This window comes from Sceloporus undulatus, chromosome 1, assembly GCF_019175285.1.
Source record: "Sceloporus undulatus isolate JIND9_A2432 ecotype Alabama chromosome 1, SceUnd_v1.1, whole genome shotgun sequence".
Classification (NCBI taxonomy): Eukaryota; Metazoa; Chordata; class Lepidosauria; order Squamata; family Phrynosomatidae; genus Sceloporus; species Sceloporus undulatus.
This window is the reverse complement of record NC_056522.1, coordinates 271,514,001-271,532,564: the sequence shown is the minus strand read 5'-3', so window position 1 is coordinate 271,532,564 and position 18,564 is coordinate 271,514,001. Positions and strand designations below refer to the sequence as shown.

Here is an 18,564-nt window from a genome sequence, read left to right as displayed (position 1 = left end):
CTTCAAACAGTTAAGAACACACAAGAACTAAAAGGAGACAGAAGCAGAGTCAGAACCTGAAGACAACTGCTCGGTAACTTGTTCCCACGGACAAGGAGAACTACTATAGTAATCAATGCAGAAAAATATTATTTTGTGAGCTGCCTTGGATTCTTTTTTTGGGAAGAAAGGTGGCATAAAAATGAAATAAATAAATAAATAAACAAAAGGTGATCACAAAAAAAGAAAGAGACTTCTTCCATAAAATCTGGGAATTCAGATGGAAATTTAAACTAAGAGTGAGGATGCTATACAACCAGCAGGGAAACACATTACAGTGGGTCCTCTGTATCTGTGTGGGATCTGTTCCAGATCCCCCCCCCACGGGTACAAAAAACAGTGAATGCTCAAGTCCCATAGTATTCAATGGTACCCCCCCCCCCGAAGCCAGCCTTGTTGCTCTCACTGCGGCAGGCAGCAGGGGGCATCTCTTCTTCCTCCTCTTCCCCCTTCCATTGCTGTTGCCGTGGCTCTTGTTTCTTTTCTCCTTTTATTTATTATTTATTTTTATCCTGCCTTTCTCCCAAAGTGGTATTCAAGGCGGCTAACAACATAAATAAAACACATTAAAATAACAATTAAAATTGTACAATTAAAATAGGAAAAATATTAAAAATTACAAATATAAAATTTAAAACATACAAAGTTAAAAATAATAATCTAAAACCAACCCCCTCATATCTCAATAAAACCAAGCCTGCACGATCTTAAAAGGCCTGTTTCAATACAAATGTCTTCGCCTGCCAGTGGTGAGGGGGCCAGCCTTCCTCCTCCTCCCCTCCTTTCTCCTCCTTCTCTTAGCCCTCCCATCGCTGCTGCTGCCACTCTTCCTCCTCCTTGTTCTTCCTCCTCCCCATACTCCCTCTCACTGTCACTTGTCCTCCTTGTCATCACTCTTCCTCCTTTCTCCTCTTCCTCCTTTTCCTTCTCCTTCTCCCTCCTCCTTCTCCTCCCACCTCTGCCATCACTGCTGCTCCCACAGGCTTCCCAGGCAGTTCCTCAAATCCAAGCATGGCAAGTCCACGGATAAGGAGGGCGGACTATATATGGCCAAGTGCAGTCCATCAACAGTGGACTGAACAGAGACAATCATTTCCTGGCACACGACATACATTACAACATTAGCTATCCGCCCAGCTTCATGACGGCTCTTTTGGACAGTTCATCATATCTTCTTTCTAGTTTCCACATTACATACCAATACATTCATATGGTTATCTACTTACCTTGGCTTTAGGCAACATCCTTCCTCCTGCCTTGTCCCCCAACAGCCATAACCATACTTAAAACTGATCTTGTCATCTCATCTCCACACCCACACAGTTTTGCATCTCTGAGCACACTTTCTCACACAGCCTGTTTTTATATATATATACAGTATCTGACTCTGGACTTTGCACTCCACTCCATGCAGCTGAGGAAGTAGATTCAAGTCTAAGAAAGTTCATGCTACCAACTTCCCCCTTTCAGTTAGTCTCAAAGATACTACAAAATCTTTTGCATACTGACTTTCTAGATTAATATGGCTATGTCTTTGATGGTAAAGTAGAATACAATGCTATATTCTACCTGACAGATGGGTGTGAACTCAATATGGATAATATATTCCTCAACAGCACCCATAACAGTGCTTATGCAAGTGGAAATTTCACACTAAACATGTAATTTATTGGAGGAAGATGTAATTTACACAAAGTGAACTAAAATTACATTTCTAACAGTATGAGAAATACGTATTTCATGTTATGAATCACTGTTTGAGTTTACTAATTTTAAATACATAGCCTTACTCCATGAAATTACATTTATCCTTAATAAAACACAGCTTGTATGAGGCATGAAACCCTTTTACAGTTACCTTGTTAAATAGCGTGCCTTGATCACTAAGGGCCAAAACAGACAGCCCTTTAAAGCCCACTTCCAGGGGTCTTGGGAGCACAGTGTTTCTATGCCACATGGTCCAAAGACATCTGGAAGTTGCCCAGCTGCCCAGATATGGGCAGCTTCAAGATGCTCCAGCAGTGCAGTGTTTACGCACTGCACACCGCTTGAGTGTCTTGAAGCTGCGATGGGGCCAGGAAAGGTGGCTCTTTCCCAGCCCAAATAGGAGAGGAATAGGCCAGGTTCAAGGCAGATAGGGGCCACGGTGTGTGTGTGTGCCACAGCCCCAATCCATTTTTGGTGGGAGTGGCTTCAAGCTGCAACTTCGAGGTCATCTGTTCCAATCCTAAGTGAATAAAACAGATCAGTACTGATATTCCATTATGTTTCATAAAACATCAGCATTACACAGATTTATCCCAAAGGTTGGCCGCCTCAGAGGGAAAAAGCACAGGTCAGGTTCTCCTGGCACGGCATTTTTAAAAAGTACACAATAATTATCTCAGCATGGCCAGACAGCAACTGTAATGGTTTAATGCTGCAGTAATGTGAACACTCCACGTTGCTGTTTTTGTAAAACACAGCACCTTAAAGTGACAAGTGTGAACTGAAAATTTCTTTATAACTAATCTGGAAAAAGGATTACACATGTCTCATAACACTAGTAAAAATTACTCCTGCTAGCAATGTTAGTTTCAACCCTATTTATTCCCTCTTACAAATAGAGCAGATTTACCCCTCCCCCCCCCAAAAAAAAACCAACAGTGAAAAAAGCACCTGCTTTTCACTTTGAAAACAGTTATTCAACTGTCGAATATACAATGAAAAACATCTCTTCACCTGCGTCATGCTCAAAATGACCAATAGCACAAAGCAACAATGATGCTGAAAAATTATTAAGTTTCAATTCTTGCATTTTATGTACTGCTGGTTTCAATTCTCATGTTGTACAAAGCCATATGTTACTATTAGAAATGAACAAGATAATACAGCCAACAGAGGAATTTTTTCACAGACCAGATCTTGCATCTCTGGGAACTGAACTATTCATGAACTACCACTGCACACATTACTAGTTACATCATTTTCAAAACAGCTACCAGTAATTATTTCTTAGTGTGGTATTCCCAAAGGAGATGAACTGATAGGTCTATAATTTCAGTGAGACATGATGCAATACTATTATTGTATTGCAATAAAGTGGATAAAAATTATCAGGCATGCTTGTCTTCATCAAATATCGAAAGATGGCTTCAATTCTAAAATTGCTCTTAATGATAAGTAAAAATCTGCTTATTTCTAAGTAACTGCTCCAACTGAATATTACCTTTAGGTAATATAATACATGCATTTTACTGCATTCTTGTATTCATGTTTACTCACTGGTAAATGTCATGAAATAAGAACTTATTTCAGAGTTAATGGGATGGATCCAGTGGCACTCTTGCAACAGGAGGAGTCCAAAGTGAAGCATTTCTTCCACTGGAAGATGACTACCCGTATATACGCGAGTATTAGTCGACCTCATGTACAAGTCGAGGGCAGGTTTTGGGGCCAAAGTTATGGATTTTGCTATGACCCATGGATAAGTCAAGGGTAAAACATAGGGGCATGTAACAAAGGATATAAAGGATGGAGCAAAGCAAAACAATGTCCAAACTTCCAAAATTCCATCCGACATAACTGGATGGATGAGAGAGTACAGGGGGTCAGTGCTTCACATATTATACTCTTGCTTTTCACCAGGAGATGGTTCCTTCTTTTAAACAGGAGTTAAGATACAGTGCTTACAGTGACCCATGGATAAGTCGACTCAGTTTTCTTGGGGTTAATGTTTTGACCTAAATTTCTAGACTTATACATGAGTATATACAGTATTCTCATCAGAAGATGTAAACCACTGGCCTTATGTTGCTAAGGACTGCAATCTTTTTACCATGAGCACTCTAAAATAAAGTTTTAGAGAATCATGTTTCTATACTGTTTCTCTCTTTAAACTGTGCCTTCTGAAGAGATCATGCTGAACAATGAATATCTGTTTTATAAAACACATACTGAGAGCTGCTGCAAAAGACAGGGAAGCTTTCCTACCCACATAGCAGCATACATTCTCTCTTACACACAAACACTTAATTCTTGCACCTGTCCTTTATGCAACATATGCTGAAATCTATCTTATGCCCAGGAGTACTCAAAGGCAGGAGGATTCATAGGGCTCAGCTTAATATATTCTGAACTTGCAGGATGGCCCAAACTCTCAATACTACCAATAAACAGAAGCTTAGGATACAAAGCTGCAAATTAACTATTCAAACAAATAGCCAGAGCTTGAAAATTTAACTTTTGCATTTCAATGTCAATTTTTATTTAATTTAATAGAAGTATTATTATTTTTTATTTAGTGGAATATAAACAATTACATAAAGAAAAATGAATGAGTGTTATACATACAACATACAGTGTGTGTGTGTGTGTGTGTATATATATATATATATCACACATATATAACATAAATAAAGAGAAAAGAAACAGAAAAATATAATAGAAAGAATAAGGGGAATTAAAAAAAACCCAATCCAGATCCCACCACTTAAATGAATTATAAGATTTCCTGTTCATCTGTAATGCAGTTCTTACATACTTATCATATTATTACTACTGTACTCTTAATAATATATTATCCTATCTATTCTAGCTCTTTTTCCTTCTAAAAAAACAATTTTTCAAATAATGTTTATAAGCTGAATCCTAATATTGCTATGTCTCCTCTTAAGTCTTTCACATACCCCATAAAGGGTTTCCTAATTCTGAAAAAGTTATTTATACCATTGCCATTAATAAAGTTAGCCAATTCTACCAGCACAGCAAAGTCCACAATCTTTTCCAGCCAATCTGAGATATTCAAAGTCTCTTTTTCTCAATTTTTAGCATAGGTTAATCTTGTCGCTGTAACCATATAATATAATATAATATAATAATAAAGTTTTATCCTTATTTTAAAAATCAATCACATTTAATAAAAACAGTTTAGGTGTAAGGGCGATATCTTTACTTAAGATCTTTTCTATACTGTTTCTCTCTTTAAATCTTGCCCTCTGGAGAGATCATGCTGAACATACAATGGGAATATCTGCTCTATAAAACACATACTGATAGCTTCTGCAAAAGACAGGGAAGGTTTCCAAAACTCATAGTAGCACACATTCTCTTTTACACACAGACACCTAATTCTTAGAGATGTCCTTTACACAACATATGCTGAAATCTATCTTATGCCCAGGAAGACTCATAGGGCTCAGTTTAGTATATTCTGAACTTGCAGGATGGCCCAAACTCTCAGTACTATCAATAAACAGAAGCTTACGATACAAAGCTGCAAATTAACTATTCAAACAAATAGCAAGAGCTTGAAAATTAAACTTTTTTGCATTTCAGTTTCAAGAATTACCCCATCTACAATGGCCAATAGAAGATTTAAATCAAAAGACTTTAGTAAATATCTATGGGAACAATCCCCAAGTGTATAAAAGCTTATGGGTTAAAAAAATTGTCACTTTGTACAACCTACTATGGAAACTGATGATCCCATGGATCAAACTGAATGAATTTTGCTGTAGTGGCACTGCAGCAGTTAAAGGAAATCTTTCAAAACATGCAGCAGCCCTGTCTACTGAACTAATTTTTGAGGCAGCTGTGCAAAGATTGTCCAGGATATATACACTCATACACACATTCAGCTATCTTTGAACATAGCATATACATGGGACTACAAACCATTACATGAGGGTAAATTCTTCTAAATTAAGTGGCATTAACTTATGAATAAATCCCATTTCACAGAATCATAGTTGGAAGAGATCACAAGGGCCATCCAGTCCAACTCCCTGCCATGCATTAACACAGAATCAAAGCACCCCTGACAGATGGCCGTCCAAATACATTTGGGATTTGCCTTCAAGTATATGACTGAGGAGTCATTTTACTTTTTATATCCCTGCCTGGCTGCTTGGGTTATCTATAGATTAAAATAGTTTTGAAGTTGTGCTAAAAATGAAATACTGTCAGCGAATGCCTTATATCCACATGAGGAAAATGCTATAAACTTTACGAAGTCGATATTGGAAGCATTTTGCACTACCAGAATGCTTCCAATATTCACTTTGTAGAATTTACATAATTTTCTTCCTGCGGCGATAAAGCAATAATTCATTTTTGGCACAACTTGAAAACTATTTTTAATTCAAATAAGCCTACCCAGAAATATGATTTTAGCTATGTAATTGCACTACTGCCCTGAATTTACATATCACTGTTTTATCGTGTTTTAAGAAATGTTTTATTTTGTAGACTCCTTCTAAATGACGGGTGCATTTATACATTTATTAAATTAAGAAACAGTGCTAGCATATCACTTTTACTATGTTGGTTTTTACATAATGAATGTCAGAAATCACAGAGCCCTGCTGCCAAAATTAGCAACGGTTTGAAAATTTAAGATGATGTTTCAGCTGAATGCCAATACATTTCTTCTCCAGACAGAAAACTTTGTTATTTTCTGTAGAATTGCATCATTATATAAGGTGTTTTAAAAGTATTTTGATTATACTGCATTCTACTTATAGAGGGGGGGAAATCACTTCAGGCTTTAATCTATTCCACTGATAAAGACCTATCATGCTCTCAGAAAACCCTGGGGTTAGAGAAATGGAGACAGAAGCAAGACTGACAGAGAGACAAAGAAAAAAGTACTGGGAGAATGAAGAAAGAGATGATCCATCTATTTTTGGTCCTGGCTCTGCCCATCCCTGGCTTTTGCTCCTGACATATTATCCTTGAGGGAATGCAGCCCTCAACATAAGAAAGACTGCCCAACTACTGTCTGAGGAGAATATTTCCATGGGTAGTGAATAAAGCACAGGATACTGTATATACTCATGTATACGTCTAGAAATTTTAGTCAAAAAATTGACTCCAAAAACCTGTGTCGACTTATCCATGGGTCAATGTACGTACTGTACTTTAATGTTTATAAAAAAGAAACCATTCCCTGGTGAAAGGCAAGAGTGCCATCTGTTCTGGAAGCACTCAAACCCCCTTATATATCAATGAAGCCTTTAGTATGAGCACAAATAGTTATGCCTGCAGGGATTTTGTAAGTTTTCAGGCACTGTTTTCCTTTGCACAACAATAAAATAGTGGCTACTAAATATTGCAATACCACAAAAAGCACAAAAGAGATTCTAAATGCTAATAAATAAGAGAGGAAGACCACACACCAGATGGCTAGACTCAATTAGGGAAGTCATGGGCATGGATCTTCAATACTTAAGCAGATCAGTAGAGAATACGGGGGTTTGCAGATGTCTCATCCACAAGGTTGCCATTATTTGGGATTGGTTTGAGGGCAGTTAATAACAGCAACAATGAATTGCTGGGTGCTGTAGGCTACATTTCAGAGGAAGGCAAACTACCTCTGAGTATTCCTTGCCTTAAAAAATGGCATGCATGTGGTTACCCTATATCAACAGGAAAGCTAAAGTCACATACACCCACATTTTAAAGATTGGGATCTAACACTGTGCTAGCAGGCTTTCCTTGGCACAACACAACATTCCCTGTGACTTCCTCTTGGTTCCAAGGGGTCTCCCAACCATCTGGAGAAGATTTTGAGAGTTTCTTGGGGTGTGGGAGGAGACAGATAAAGGGGAATTGCTCCCCTTTTACTATTGCTGACAGAACTGTTTTCTTCATTGGAACACCACCAAAGAAAGTAAAGGGCCAAAGAGAGGAGGAAACAGACTTGGGTCCCATACAGACAGGCCAAAATAAAGCTGCTTCGGGTCACTTTAGAGGTATGCTGTTTAAAATGATGCATGTGTCATAAGAGTCTGGAAGCCGCATCAAAGCCACAATACAGCCCTAAGGACTGAAGCACAGCTTTGGCACAGCTTTTGGACTCTTAGGACGCATGCATCATTTAAACAGCATACCTCCAAAGTGACCCGAAGCAGCTTTATTTTGGCAGTCTGTATGGGGCCTTGCTCTAATGGACTGTGTATTAATTTTCTAAGAAATACAGTACAAGGTTTCTAGAGCAGATTCTCCTTGTCCTTCACTTGACCCTTGAAACAATATAGTGCTTCAATACAATTTAAAACACTTAGATGCAAGAATTAAAAACTGATGTGAAAACATTTTTCAAAATGCAATTTTGAAAAATCAATTGTAACTTTAAAATCCTAACTTTTTTTTCCTGAGCTGTCCTCAGTATTCCTTGCATCCATGTGCTAATAACTCACCATTTAGCCAATAATATTTATATAACACCATCAATAATGATGATTCTTTACAGAAGAATATAGCACAAGAGGACCATGTCCCAATGAGTTCATAATCTAAATTTGGACAATATGATGAAGAGTTACAAAGAAAGAGATATGCAAGGTGAGGGTGGCAAATGAAGAGTATGAACAGATGCATTTAGTCTTCTCATTAAAGCAGTTGAGGGAAAGGAACACAAAACTCTTTTCAGTAGAATTTGGGAATTGCAGTCTTGATACAGCCACTACGAAATGCAACAAATTTCCACCTCTGCTCTTGTTCTGTTTCTTTAAAATACACTAAGACATCTGTACATTAAATCTGACTAAGTCAGGTGATTATAAAACTCACAACTTAATTACTATATATTGGCCTGTTACAGACTGCCAAAATAAAGCTGCTTCGGGTCTCTTTGGAGGTATGCTGTTTAAATGATGCATGCATCCGAAGTATCCGGCAGCTGCGCCAAAGCTGCACTCCAGTGCTTAGGAATGGAGTGTGGCTTTGGCGTGACCTCCAGACTCTTAGGACCCACGCATCATTTAAACAGCATACCTCCAAAGAGACCTGAAGCAGCTTTATTTTGGCAGTCTGTAACAGGCCATTGTAACACATGTCTGACTCAAAAATGTTAGCACTATTGTATGCTTGAAGAACAAGTAGAGATATTTATATACTGTAGTTTAATTAACTTTTAGATGGACAGACAAGCAGCTGCAAGAACGCACACCCATATATAAAAAATATACATGAACATACCACACATTTGACAAAAACAACTCACATGAAGGAAACTAGAACAGAATAATCTTCAATGAATACTCACAGCAAAGTGGAATGAAGACTTCCTTTCTCTTATGATTAATCCTTTAATTGCCTTTTTGCCCTACCTTTCTCCACCTCTTTCAAACATACTTCTGAAGAAAGAGGAAGATTAATAAATCTCCTGCTTAGCTAGCAAAAATGGACAATAAGAAGAAATTCTACAATCCAACACTTTTGCTACACATCTGCACAAGGTTGAAGTAGCTCCTTCTAAAATAGCACAATACAGACTAGAGATTCGTACCCTGGGGTCCATGGAGTGAGTCTATTAATTAGGTGCAAAAATTGTCCCTCCTCCTTCAGTTGTCGGAAGGGGGTCTGTATCATTAATCAGATTTCCAAAGGGGTCTGTGACCCAAAAAACATTAAGAACTGCTGATATAAAGTAATCCTTTCAAACTCCAAGTGAATAGAGATGATATGCATGCACTTCCTCCTATCCCTTGCTATCTTAACTTCACTGTCTCCTACAATACAATCTCAATGTGAGTTTCATCATAGTGCCTAGTACTTAAGTCATTTACATGACAAAATTTTTTAGTTCAATTAGGTCCAAAACACTGCAGAAATAATCCAGTTTGAGACCACTTTAACTGCCCTGGCTCAGTGCTAAGGAATCCTGGGAATTTTAGTTTGTTGTGGCATCAGAGCTCTCTGACAGAGAAGGCTAAATGTCTCACAAAACTACAGCTCCTAGAATGTCTTAGCACTGAGCCAGGGCAGTTAAAGTGGTCCCAAACTGGCTTATTTCTGCAGTGCGTTTTGGACCTAAGAGAATCATATTCATAACATCCACAATATATCAATAACCAACACTTTTGGTTAGATTGGCCCATCTTTTTTTTTCTTTTCAAAAAAGGGATTTAAAAAATACAATTACACAGGAAAAGTAAAAATTAGAGGAGGGAGAGAGAGAGACTCTCCTTCTGTGAAGACCCTTATCTGTAAAAAGGAGGGTGGAATGGAACAGAATGGAGGAAACTTGGAGATAAGCTTGAGCATCTGCTGGAGAATGAAGATTAGCTTCAACTTGTGAACTCCTCCACAAAGAAAGCCTTTTCAGCTTGAAGCCATCATAGCACTCAGACCCAAAGGGGAGAAAATATTTCCAATGCTTCTTCATTGTCCTGAACATTTTACACTTCCTCCTCCTCCTGGCTGGCTTTCAGCATCCTGGGTGGACTCCACAGCAGAATAACCTCACTTAGCCAAAACTGGAACAAGTGGGTTCTGGAAGTGCAGCTGCACCACACCACAGAAATAATCTGGGATGACACTGCTTTAACTGCCATGGCTCCATGCTATGGAATTCTGGGAACTGCAAAGCTCTGGTGCCACTACAAAACTATCATTCCCAGAATTCAACAATGGTGGTTAAAGCCATGGCAAACCAGATTATTTATAGAGTGTGGATGCAACCCCAGTGCCAGAGCAAACTGTGCAGCAGAGGGTTTGGGGCTGGGGAGGGGAGTCCTACACTAAGTGAAGCTTCTCACTTTCCCTTGGCACAAATCTACATTGAGGGAGAGACAGACAGTAGGTCCATCTGAGGAGGACAAAATTAACAAAATAGCAAAAATGCCTAATTGTTAGGATGCCTAAAAGTAAAATAAATAAAGATGAACTAAAGAAAAGGATTGTTGTGTGGTAGACAACAGAACAGGTCAAAGAGGCCTCTTTATGGCATTCAAGGCCTGTCTATTGCCCTTAAGTGGTGCCAAAATGTCTGCATTTACCCAAAATAAGGAATGCCAGGCTGAGAGTGAGTGAAAACAGTCCTAATAAGAGATATTGATGATGGTACCACAAGGGTCTGAAAACTGTGTATGTTTCGTATCCAATGACTGAAAAGAGGTGTCTGTACTAATCCTATGTGTATCCAATCAATGCATGGCTTGGAAGTTGTTTGAATTCCTATAAAAAGGTATACTTTGGGAAAACATTTCTCTGAAGCCAGTCAGCTAATAAACTGCTGAACTTTCATTCACTTCTGGTCTTTCTGGATTGTCTTTCCTGAAATATCTGCAATACATCTACACTAACACTGCAGTTTGACACCACCTTAAGAAGGAGACAGCATGGTTGGACTAGGTCTCTGGAGATTATGGTTCAATTCCCCACTCAGCCTTAAAACCCCCTGGGTGCCATTGGGCAAGTCACACTCGCTCAGCCTCAGGGGAAGGCAAGGGCAACCCCAAAGGCACACAACAACAACAACTAACCCTATCCTATGGAACCCTGGGATCTGTAGTTTTACAAGGTCTTTAAACCTTCTCTGGTTTGAGCGCTAGACCTTCTGGAGACCAACCAGGTTTCAATTCCCAGCTGGGCCATGGACTCTACTGGGCGACCTTAACTCGTTGCTAATTGTGCTTGAAGAATAGATTTGTCAAGCTTCTGCGTTAATCCCAGAAAGGGAAAAATACCGAATGGACTGACTTTGCCCAGGTTGTCCTTGCTCTAGAAAACATATTTTGGGGGCAGACGGGAAGCACTCGTTCTAACCAACTTCATCCCGTGTAGGGCTAGGGCCACACCAACACCCGCTTGCAGGGAAAGTAGCCCTGTTCCAGCTGCTAAAAGTGGGGCAGGTCTGCCTTTTGGGAGGCCTCGGCCAAGCCACACTCTCTCCCTCAGCCCCAGAGGGAGGGAGGCCATGGCAAGACCCACCTTGGCAGCGTTGTAAAAGCCAGAATCTTATTCTCTAGAGAGCAGGGAGACTGGGAATGAAACATGGTTATTTCCGCTGCAGCCGGACTTTCCCACCCTCCTCCTCCTCCTCTCCTCGCTCACCGGGACGGCGCTGAGCCCCTGCTGCTCCGAGGCCACCATGAGGATGTCGCGGAACTCCATGCTGAGCAGCCACGAAGACACCCTCCGATCCTCCTCCTCCTCCTCCGCGCCCAACTGGCGGAAGCAGGATCCTCGCGCAGGCCCCTCCTCCTCTCCCTCACAGCGGACCCACTTCCGGTCCCAACGCAGTGTATATACATACACACACTATCTCCTCCCTACTTCTCAACCCGATATGTGTGTAGGGTTTTTAAAAATGCAACGTCACTTCCGTTGTGACGTTTGGTTTCACAAAACCCTACACACATATCAGGTTGGGGAACAGGGAGGAGATACTGTAGTGTCTTCGGAACCGGAAGTGGGTCCGCTGTGAGGGAGAGGAGGAGGGGCCTGCGCGAGGAACTTGCTTCCGCACACCTTTCTTCCAGGAAGAGACGTGTCAAGTCACGTGGCCTGGCACCTTCGAAAAGCCAGCGGCGCTTGCTCCCTCTCTCTTTCGCACGCGCAGGGGGCGGGGCTTAAGAGCGGCTCTCTCTCTCTCTCTTTGGCTGCCTCAGGGACGCTTTTAAGTGCCGTGGCTCAGCGCTGGGGAATTGTGGGAGTTGTAGTTTGTAGCTTCGCGCTGGTGCCTCAACAAACACAACAACAACAAAATTGACAAAAAACACTATAATAATAATAATAATAATAATAATAATAATAATAATAATAATAATAATAATAAATTTTATTTATATACCGCCTTTCCTAAAGATCAAGACGGTTTACAAAATTACATATACAAATACATAAACGAGTGACATAAGCAAATAAATAAAATACCTATGCGATACACAACGTACACACACTAAAATTCCCTCCCTCATCCCTTAATTAAAACACAACCATCATTAAACAAAATTACATAAACAAATACACAAAATACATAAACGATTGGCATAAGGAAACAAATAAAATACCCAAACAAAAGGTCACGGGTATACAAACTACAATTCCACCCCTGATTCCTTAACTAAAATACAACCATCATTAGACATTAAAAACAGAATGAAAATATTTATTATTATTATCATTATTATTAATAACAATATAGTCTCCCCAGTATTCATTCTTTCCAAAGGACTGAAGCAACACACAGGCATCTGACTAACGGTCCAAAAAACACTGCAGTGCAGAAACAACCCAGTCTGAGACCTCTTTAACTGCCCTGGCTCAATGCTAGGGATGTTCTGGGAATTGTAGTTTTGTGAGACGTTGAGCCTTCTCTGTCAGAGAGCTCTGGCACCACAATTGAGGTAGAAGATTTTTAAAGTTTCATATTTAGTATGCATATAAATATAGTTTGTAGAAATAAAGGTACATGACATGCATTGAAAGGAATTTGAGAGGCCCAGGAATGCAAGCAAAGGAGTAAAACTTAAGGCCTGAGAGGTCAAAGTGGCCAAGGGCTCTAACCCAAGGATCTGGAGTTTGTTGTTGTTGGAGTTAACAGAGGGCCATAAATCCTGGAGAAGAAGATATCTCTGCAAGGACTAGAAGGGGGGCAAAGACAGATGAGGCTAAATATAAGGCTAATGGGCTAGTGGAATCTGACAAGAATGTACTTTAACGTATTCATGTATCTGTACTCTGATTGTACGAAAATCCTATATGTTTAACTTTTGCCATGTCCAATGGGATATGCCAACTAGAGTTCTTTGTTTCACAACCCTATATAAAGGAGCCATTTTTCCTGTTCGTGGCTCTGAGATCTTTTGTTGGAATGCTAATTCCTCCCAGAGTGACAGCTGTCTAAAATAAACAATCTGTGTTTGGCAAATTCATCTTTGGTCCCCTCCTTTCTGGTTCTGTCAGACCGAGGTTCGCTGTGAGTCTAGTGGGAGAACTTGCAGTGTTTTATCAGTTTTCCACTACACAATAAACTACAGTTCCCAGGATTCCCTAGCACTGAGCCAGGGCAGTTAAAGTGGTCTCTAACTGGATTGTTTCTGCAGTGTGTTTTGGCCCGTTAACATCTCCAATTGTTATTCCTTCTTCTCCTGTTTGGTTTGTAACATCTTGCCTGATGAAGCAGCCCATGGAGCTTCAAAAGCTTGCAACAAATATATATTGTCATTTCGGTTGGCCAGTAAAGGTAAATGGCTAAGACTGCTACCCCTGAATGTTAACAATAATAATGATTATGTTTATTTATAACACTCTTTCCGCCAAAGGGTGGTACATCAAAACATACAAAATAAAAAGCGAACAATAAAACACCACACTATAAAATACTACAATAATAATTTTATTTATTATTTATTTTTACCAGCAAACTACTAATCCCAGATCTCCATAGCACTGAGCCGTGGCAGTTTAAAGTGGTGTCAAACTGGATTGTTTCAGCAGTGTGGATGCAGCCTTGCTCAAGTGGTCTTTAGTTCACAGGGCTGTGAGCAAGATCGGTCCTTACTGTCAGGATAAGTTACTTCTTGGTGTCTTTTTAGGGTACATCTATACTATAGAAATAATAATGCATGTTGACACTGCTTTATTCATTCTACAGAATCTGGGGATTTGTAGTTTCATGAGGCACCTCCCTTCTTTGGCAGAGAAGGCAAAAGACCTTATAAAACTACAAATTCTAGTGTTCCATAGGCGCTGCATCTGCACTGCTGAAAGAATCCATTTTGACATCAGTTTAGCTGCCATGGCTCAGTGCTATGAAGTTCTGGGAATTGTAGCTTCTTGTGGCACCAGAGCTCTCTGGCAGAGAAGGCTAAATGTCTCACAAAACTACAGCTCCCAGAATTCCACTGCATTGAGGCATGCCAGTTAAAGTGGTGTCAAACTGGATTATTTCTGCAATGCGAATGCAGCCAGTATGGAGCTGCAGCACTTAAAAGTGGTGTCAAACTGGCTGTAGTTGCACTGTAGAAATAATCCTGGTTGATGCCACTTTAACTGCCATGACTTAATGCTCTGGAATTCTGAGACATTCATTTTGGGAAACATTTTAGTCTATGTCAGAGAGCTCTAGTGCCACAACAAACTGCAGTTCCCAGAATTCCATAGCATTGAGACATGGCACTTAAAGTAGTGTCAACCCGGATTAAATCTGCAGTATTAATACAGCCTGCATTATTTCTACAATGTAGATTCACCCAAAGACTTCTCTCTCTCTTCAAACCAGTCTAACAGGGTATTTTTCTCCCCAAGAAGCAGCTGCATTAGTTTATTTTAGTACAATAGGAAAGGAAGGGGAGAGAAAGAAAAAGGTGGCATTGAAGAGACTGTTCATTACGTATAAATTATTTATTTTAGCATGAATTATTGTTGACTACAACCCACTTTCCTGAGATGCCTTGACAGTAGTATTCAAACCTCAGAGATAACAGGCTGTTTTCATGTGTATGTAAAGACACCTATGGTTTTCCTTTGATAACTTGCTTGAAAACTCTGATTCCTTGCTTCTCTTAGCAGCATTGTTCCCCAAACCTGCCAAATTTGAAAGAGGTAATGATAAACATAAGGGATGAAAAAGGGGGGACCAATCTTCTGATCCTCTGTCTCTGCGAACATGGAGAACAAACCCATTTTTCTTGGGGGTGAGTGGGAATTGAAATGTGTAGAAAAATTTGCAAAAGGCAATATTACACACAACTTTGCAGAAAGGAAGTCCTTTATGTACTTTAGGAACATAACATTCATAATATTTAACTTTGTTTAACACAGAATTATCATGTTTGATATTGCTGTGTGCCTTCAAGTCATTTCCTACTTATGGGGACTCTCAGATGGTTTCATGAGTTTTTCTTGGGAAGGTTTGTTCAGAGGGGGGGTTGCCTTTCCCTTTGGAGAGAATTAAATTTGAATCCAACACATAAAATATAGTTAAAATACATAAAAAGAGTTAAGAACACATAGGTAGGGTAAAGTAACATGTAAACATATATACTTATATACAACAATTAGATGACATATGTAGTTAGTAAAACAAACACATGCATACATATAATCAATATATATACAGTATCTAAAACTCAGGCTAAACTCTGTGTGACCTAAAGAGTTTTTCTCTCTCTGAACTTTAGGGATAAAAGAAAGGCATAATTTAAAAGTAAAGACAGAATTAATGTTGTTATTCTTAGAGATGCCATCCCTTTGACTTCACATAAATAAGGGACAGTCCTTGATTTTTAAATAAACAACTAAATGGCCTGAAAAAGACAGCCATAAAAGTTAAATGGAGCTTAGTTTGTAATTGAAGGGTCAGACTTAGGGTCAAACTGTAGTCATTAAGCCTGAAAGGAATTCTGTAAGAGAAAACATGTTAGAAAGAAATAGAATGGTTTTTAGATGTAGGTAAGCTTCTTGAATAAAAATATATATCATGCACACATTCTGGAAGAGAGTGTTTGGATTCTGTGTTTCCCTGGATAAAACAGGCAGTTGCCTTTGCTTGAGACTTTGCCAGATTTGCTAATCACAAATAAGTGTGTTAGGCTGGATGATACTTTTTTAGTTTAGAGAAGGTTATTAAGCAAGACAATATTCATTTCAACGAATTGTGGCTGCGTTGTGTCTATTGCTGCTTATTTGAAGCATAAGCGTAGAGGGCTGAATATTTTTTTAAAACAAGAAAATGAAAGCACGCTCTGAAATCCCTAGATATAGTGTTGTTAAAAGGTGTAGTTAACAAAATAGAGCAAGAAATTATATTTAGAGTTTCATATATGATATATAATAGATATATATATATATATATATATATATATATATACTCCCTTTAAAGAATATTGGAAGGGGCCTATAAATGAAATAGTGGTTAATTTTTAATTTTTCCCAACTTCACAAACCACTAATTAGATGACTACATGTGCCAAGAAAATAAATATTAAAATGGTCAGTTGCTTTGTTTAAAATAGATATTGAACAAATCTTGTATTAAAATGCAAGATTGTTCTCTATCTTTGTAGACTAACAGCATCAAAGGAGTAGTTTCCTGGCAGCTGGGAAACCAAGGTCACAAGATAAGAGAGAAAGGCAGGAAAGAAAAAATAATGAAGGGGGTGAAATCATAGTTCAACCCCTATTAATTGCATAGTACAGTAAACACTTTTTCAAAAGGTAAAATAAAGTTCAACAGATATACATATCTGAGCATGCTCAATTAGGTATATACATATTTGTCATACACCCCTGAATACAGTAGGGCTGATTTACATGGACATGGGATGTATGAAGGAGCATGTGGGTGGGAACATACATACATGAAGAAGGTGGGTCTAATAATGTACATATTTCATAATCTAGCCAATGAAAATTGTGATAGTAAAAAAATGCTGTTGTGAAAAGTATATATGATGTGAGAATCCTTTAACACGTGTGCCTACTTGCCTAGGACTCCCCTTCTTGCAAGGCTGTAATTAATAAACTGAATAATGCTGCTTCACTTGTTTTGTCCTGATTGGTACTTAGAAAACTATACCTTACACCTTTCCCTGAAGCTGAGAGAGTGTAACCCAGGAGTTTTTCATGACTGAGCAAGCATTTAAACCCTGGTTTCCAAGTCATGGTCCAACACTGAAATCACAAGGCAGGCTCCCTGTGTTTGATATACAGTGGACCCTCCTTATACGTGGATTTGCCATATGCGCGGATTTGAGCATCCGCGGATGGCAAACCCATATTGTCCTCAAAGACGGCGCGTGGCCATGCGTGCCACCATTGCGGGCAAAAGTCCCTCCCCTCCTCTCCTCCCTCCACTTTCCCTCCATTCTTCCTTTCTTAATTCCCTCCCTGCCTCCCTCCCTCCCTCATTCCTTCCCTCCCTACTTACCTCCTCCTCGCCACCACCACCGCGAGAAAGGCTGGGTGGTGGTGTTGGAGGCCAAGAGGCCTCCAGGCCACCACCTGACACTTCTGCAGCGGTGGTGGTGGCGGCAGAGAGGAAGTGGAATAGCAGTGCCAGAGCCCTCCTCACCGCCTTGGCCTCCACGCCACCGCCACTGCCACAAAAGGGCCGAGTGGCAGACCGGAGGCCTCTTGACCTCCAGCAGCAGCACCTGGCCTTTGTCGTGGAGGTGGCAGTGAGGAGGCCAGGTCACAGTGCTGGAGGCCTTGAAGGCCTCTGGCGCTGCTGCTCTGTCTCCATGTTGCCACTGCGCTGCCGCAGTAAGGCCAGGTGCTGCTTCTGGAGGCCAGGAAGCCTCCAGGAGGCCACCCGGCCCTTCCATGGTGGCGGCAGTAGTGTCGAGGAGGCTGACGCTCAACACCACCACCTGGCCTCCTTGCCGCTGGCATGGAATGGCTGGCTGGCAGTGTTGGGGGCCTCTTGCCTCCAACACTACCACCCAGCCTTTCCTGTGGCGGTGGCGGTGGCGGCAAGGAGGCAGAGGCCAAGGCGGCGAGGAAGCTGCGTGGAGGTGCTGGAGGCCTTGAAGGCCTCTGGCGCAGCTGCTTTGCCTCTTTGCCGCCGCGGAAGGGCCAGGTGGCAGTGCTGGAGGCCTCTTGGCCTCCAACACCACCGGCTGGCCCTTCTGTAGTAGTGGTGAGGAGGCGGAGCATCAGCGTCAGCCCTGAGGCCTTCCACGCCTCCAGCACCACTTCCTGGCCTCCTCGCTGCCGCAGCTGTGGGAAACGCCAGGTAGTGGTATTGGAGGTCAAGAGGCCTCCAGGCTGCCCCCCAGCCCTTCCGCGCGGTGGCAGTGGCGAGGAGGCCTC

The 18,564-nt window shown here is 40.6% G+C and overlaps 1 protein-coding gene across 2 annotated transcripts in view; it reads right to left on the bottom strand.

Moving 5' to 3' along the window:
- The window catches only part of SPTY2D1 (SPT2 chromatin protein domain containing 1), a 29,951-nt gene extending 17,813 nt beyond the window's left edge, over nt 1-12,138 (bottom strand). Inside the window, exon 1 of one of the 2 annotated variants that reach the window (XR_006104794.1) lies at nt 11,860-12,138. Coding sequence is in view for 1 of the 2 variants with exons in the window: in XM_042476970.1 (XP_042332904.1) it covers nt 11,860-11,919 (60 nt within the window). In the remaining variant the exon portion in view is untranslated. The remainder of the gene's footprint in view (nt 1-11,859) is intronic. The other variant, XM_042476970.1, reaches the window with a different exon arrangement.
- Between the last annotated feature and the right edge of the window lie 6,426 nt (nt 12,139-18,564).